General features: G+C 29.8%; 1 protein-coding gene across 2 annotated transcripts in view; it reads right to left on the reverse strand.

Annotated features, from left to right (window-relative positions):
* Positions 1-5,113: 5,113 nt before the first annotated feature.
* The window catches only part of LOC119836784, a 25,808-nt gene continuing 24,805 nt past the window's right edge, over positions 5,114-6,116 (reverse strand). For both annotated transcript variants that reach the window (XM_038362252.1, XM_038362253.1), the window contains one exon: positions 5,114-5,729. In XM_038362252.1, coding sequence (XP_038218180.1) covers positions 5,684-5,729 — 46 coding nt within the window. In that variant the 3' untranslated portion in view covers positions 5,114-5,683. The remainder of the gene's footprint in view (positions 5,730-6,116) is intronic.

Genomic DNA, 6,116 nt, shown 5'->3' on the forward strand with positions numbered 1-6,116 from the left:
TATCTTTGGATATCGACGAAATAAAATGTAAAACATATTAAAATCACTATTATATGAATAACTAGCTTTTGCCCGCGGCTTCGCACGCGTTAATTTCGGAGTAGTTTTATAGATGTTATTATATACAAACTTTACTCTTGAATCACTCTATCTATTATAAAACCCCATCAAAATCCGTTGCGTAGTTTTAAGGATTTAAGCATACATAGGGACATAGGAACAGAGAAAGCGACTTTGTTTTATACTATGTAGCGATAAGTTGTGTCTTAGAAGAACTACCCACATGGATTGCTGAGTCCGTCAGTGTTAAATAATGGCTTTCATGCAATATTAGTATATCTTATTAACAGATAAATATATTTCTGGTATATCTAGTTCGTATGTTTGTTTGCATGATAATCTGAAACTACTCAATAAACAGTATTTATTTGAAAAACTAAGAATTTGTTGTCTCTTTCAAACTGGATTAAGTTAATTGATTGGGTTTGTAAAGTCCTGTGTCCCCTTGTGGGGTATGGGGCAGATTTTACGTCTGTTTTTTATCGATTTGCTTCACGGTCTAGTAAGCTATTAACAGGCAATTCAATATTTTATATGGATAAAATTATGAATCGAACATAGAACCTACTCCCAAATTATGCGTTAACGTTTTAACTACAACACTTACATCCCTGTTTTATTTTAAAAGAGCAACTACAGAGTTTCTTGCCGGCTCTTCTCTGTAGAAACTGCCTTCCGAACCGGTGGTAAATGTTATAACTGTGTAATATGACGATTCAAAAGTGCTTCTATAAGAAGTCGAAATGAATAAAAAAATGTTTGAGTGTTTTTAGTTTTATAGACCATACCAGCTGCGCCCCGCGGTTTCACCCGCGTAAGTTCGTATCCCATAGGAATATCGGGATAAAAAGTTGCCTATATGTTATTCTTGTTGTCCAGCCGTCTACGTACCAAATTTCATTGCAAACGGTTCAATACTTTCGCGTGAAAGAGTAACAAACACACACGCATCCTTACAAACTTTCGCATTTATAATATTAGTAGGAAAAGTACAAAGGTGGTTTCAATGAATACATTTAGCTGATGGTTATAAAATTTGATCACATTTTTCTATCTGTCATAGAAATATTTATATGATAATGATAAATAATAAGAGAATCAGTATGGGAACATACTTTAGTTATGATAAAAGTGATTCTTTAGATTGAATAATTATGTTTTACGTTTGAATCATAACAAATAACACTCACAGCATCTTTATTGTTATTTATGTTTCTCGCTTAGCACAATGAGTAATGTATAAATATATTACATATAATAAAGATTTCATTTTCCTTTTACGTATCTAAAATTAAATATACGTTACAAGATTCATACGTTTACGTAATTGCTACGGAGAAATATGTGTACAAACATACAGTTATAGCGCCGTGCTATGGGGCTAGGCCAATTAGGCTGTTAATTGATAGCTATGATAGCGATTTCTATAAAACTAACTATATATGGATGGATGTATGTTTGGGAGTCTTTCACGCGAAAACAACTTATCGTGTCTATATGAAATTTGGTACAGAGATAGTTTTTAGTCTGGATTAGCACATTGGCTACTATTCACACGGGTATAACGTGAGAGAAGTCATGGGTTACAGCTACTAAATAAAATAATATGTACCACATTTACTTAAACATAACCTCCTTTATCCAAGCCGGTTAATGGACACTAATTTTGAAAGCCCGTCTCGTCTTATCTCCTAATGGACATTATTACACACAATGAACTTCCGTCTGTCTGTGCAGGAAGGATTTATTTAAGTTAATCATATCATAAGTGTAGCATAGTTAAATGCAATATGGCTTAACTTTCAACCAAAAGTAATAAAAATGTATAATTAATGTCATTTATTAACAAAATCAAATAAATAAGTGGTGGCTCATTGGTGAGGACCTCGGACTTAAAATCGACAAGTCGGGGTTCGAGACCAGGCGAGTGCGCAGGAAATAAATTTATTTTGTAATTTATCTACGCATGTGTAACATCACCGCTTAAAACGGTGAAGGCCGGCATGTCCAAGAATCAAAAATTCGAAGACACGTGACCTCTGCCAACTCGCATTTGGCCAGCGTGGTGGATTATGGCCTGAACCCTGATAGGAGGCCTTTGTCCCAGTAGTAGGAACATATATGGACTGATGATGATGATGATGATGATGATGATGATGATGATGATGATTAACAAAATACTAGACAGCTATCAAATTTTCAGATATAGACCAAATTTAAATGGGTCCACATGACAGCACCAGCTTTTTTTTAAAAAAATAATCATAAAATCGATTCACCTAATAAAATGTTATGATGTAACGAACACAAAAATTCAGTCGAATTGATAAATTCCTCCCTATTTTGAAGTCGGCTGACAATAAAAACAAACTTTATTAGCAAAAAGTAAAACTATATAGACTAAGAAGCACAATATGTTCTACTTTTAAGTATTTATCAATAATTTTTCTTATATCATATTTTTTAGATATAAAGGTGTGTTATCCACATTCATAATTCAAACAATAAAACACGTACAAACAGATAAATATATATATTTATTATTACATTAAGCACTTGGCAAATTATATTACAGACAAATGATTTTTCTTTCGTTTTCTTTGTTTCTAGCACATTCGAGAACATTCGAAAACCTTTTAGAAGGTTCGATCCGCCATATGATAGACATTCATTCATTTAAATTTTATTTCATTTAAAATATGTCACTCTCAAAAATTATAATTATCTTTATCGAATTTACGAAAGCATATTTTTTGTATAAACGTGTTTTTCCTAGTTAAAACTGGTTGTAACTAATTTTACCAACGTTTTATGGAAAAACGTGTTTTAACTGCCACATAGTTAGTTATATAAAAAATTCGATGAACATATACTAAAGTATATAGATCGTGCTTACACTTGTTAATATTAAAATAAATAAATTAATATGACACTTTTATTCCGTACCTACAATAAGAGAACAAAATATAAAACTAATATATATAAAATATACTTGATTTCTGTAACTTTGCAGTATTGATTCATTATTTTATTGATAACTATTGTTAATTTTTTTCCCAGAATGCAATTTAAACAATAGAAAAAAGTGATATAACGTTTTTCCCAACAAATTATGTTAGAAATAATGTATCAACTCAATTTTTTGTTGAGTTGAGACATGATTTTTATTTAAACCCAATTCTTCATTTATTTTTAATTTATTATTTATTTATTCAAACCAAACATTCATAGAACTAAGCTTTAATAAGTGCTTTTAATTTTATCGCCGAACAGAAAACATATAAACAAATTGTAGTCTGTCGCTTGAATTTATCGCAGTTTTTCTTTAGATTACAATTTAATCGTTTCATTTCGATAGATTATAAATAATAGTTTATTTCATTGTTTCGATAGCTTATAAATTATAATCTATCGAAGTATAATGCGTTAAGTCATTAGCAGTACATATGTCACGGAACACAACTTTTCAACAGACTATAACGAGGAGTAAATTGATTAAAAAAGCTGAAGCTGCAAGACATATATGCATGTAGTATTTACGTTTATTTTTAGTATAAGAATTTTCACAGGGCGGAGCAGGCAGAGACATTGTTTTCCTTTAAATTAATCTCTTTTAACAATCAATAAAAACATATTATTTATCTAGGGAAGGAGAGTTTGATTATATATATATTACGTACAATTTACAACGAATAAAAATTACATCTTCATTTAACTATTTGATACTTTTAGTCAATTAAATGTTTAAAATTTTCCATTTATACACTACCCCTCTATAGTATACTATACTCTCCACACATCTAACAATTATATACTTTTAAATACAACATACATTTATTATATAACTATGTTTTAAAGAATGTTATATTATAAGGGGGAAATGAGCAGATTTTTGGCTGGTGGGTCGTCTGATGGTAAGCGTACCACCGTCCATGTACATTTGAAGAGGCGTAAGGTCGATTGCAGACCTTACGCCTCTACAAATGAATGCCTTTAAATTTTAAAGGGATTAAGAAATTGACAAGAGGAAGGAAAGGACTGAGAAGGGTTAGGAAAAGGATATGAGAACCAACATTTTCTTCCCCGCCATTGAAAGTGTCTCGTCAGAATACTCTGGAGTTCAGTCGATATTACGCTGCGCAATTTCCGAGTCCACCATAGTCCAGGACTTTAGCGTAATTATTACATTACAAGATGCATACTCTAAGCCCAGGGGCCTTTGGCTCTTGGGTATACCTTAACGATATATCCATTGCAAAGAAAATAAGACTAGCTTATTTATTTGAACTTTTAAAACTACCAGAAAAAATATTCATCTGTTATCATTGAATTCTGTTTTTTTTTATTTTAATAGTCAATGATAACAGAAGGTACTATTTCAACAAAAAAACTATTTTTATGGTGTATCATTTTAAAATTTTCTGGTATTTTTAAAGGTACGTTTAGCATAATTTTATATACTTTCATATCATTAGTTTATTTATTATAATAGATTCAATATCTCTTAATGTAATATAATATCGTATTTCTGTTTTACTTCGAATATAAAATTGTCACAACCATGAACTTTTAGATTTGGGGCGATATTTGAGGAATCTGAAGCTATTTGCCGGAAAAACATGCTTTATAACGGATTTAAATAGGCTTAATTACGAACAATTTTTCGTAAAAAAAATTAAATGTGCTAACTACACATGAAATATATTTATTTTTTATCGTAAAATTTGCAATTGATATTGATAAAAAGAAAATAAAAATCATTCATTCTTTAAATAAAAATCTCTCATTGCGCAATTATAACTTGATCTCTCTGTTATATGAGCTATCATACGATGCACAGTTTATCTTTCATCGTTTCATTACATTCATTTTTAAATCCGGTATAACATTTGTTTTTTTCGTCATAAGTATTGCGTAAAATCTAGCGTTAACTTTTTTTCTAAATTATCGTTATTATATTTAAAAATTTCTACCATCTACATTAAAAATATGAAAAAAATAAAAAGTATTAAGAAATAAAAAAAAGGTAGCGATTAAATAAAACAAAAAAATCTACAAAACACAACCAGTTTATTACTAAAAATATCATTAAATCAATGATAAAATGTAAAGTAAAAGAAATAATTTACAGAATTAAAATTTGTTATATAACATCACAACAGTATTGAACCTATACTTATAATCGTATATAATAAAAATAATGTATTTGTTTAGTTTTCATTAACTTATTTGCCACACCAGAGTGATAAATTTATGCTCATATTAAAAATAAGAAACAACGCTATCTAGTTCGAAGAATAGGAAAATTAAGTCTCTTATAAAAATGATGAAAATTTGTAAAAAATTGAAAACCTATGGAGTTACCGAGTAAGAAACTCAAAGAATACAGTCGAATTCAGAGAACCTCTAAATAAATGAATTTATGGCTCTGGCGTCTAAAATTAGCTTACATATTCTCTAACGTCTATATCTAATCGCGTTAAAAGTTTAAAGACCTGTAACCCAAAATAAAATACAATAAAACAACAGAAGAACTCTTAATAAATTGTCAAACAGGTCTCAAAACGTTTTTTTATTTACAATTACATAATAACTACGATTTAATCTATATTTGGTGTACAATTCACACATGGTAAATATCACGGGGGCTGATGGCATCGGGACGATATCTGAAATGATTAATTTATGTTATCTCTATGTTTATCTCACTCTAACACTATCTATCTCACTCTAACATTCCACAATTCAGAATTCTTATACGGAACTATACGTCATATCATCGCGGTACGTGGAAAAACATCCTATCGATAGTATATATTTGTAAGTATTTATGAATGGATGTTTGTTTAAAAACTACTGAATGGATTTTAATGAAACTTTACAAGGATATAGCTTGTACATCAGAAAAAGACATAGGCTACGATGTTTTTTAAAAATCAATCCCTAAAGGGTTTTAATAGGGAATGAAGGTTTGTGTGAAACCGCTAAACCGATTCCATTGAATTTCGACATAAAAATTATTAATGACTTCAGGATTAAACATTCGGTGCATTTTT

This window comes from Zerene cesonia, chromosome 25 (assembly GCF_012273895.1).
Source record: "Zerene cesonia ecotype Mississippi chromosome 25, Zerene_cesonia_1.1, whole genome shotgun sequence".
NCBI lineage: Eukaryota > Metazoa > Arthropoda > Insecta > Lepidoptera > Pieridae > Zerene > Zerene cesonia.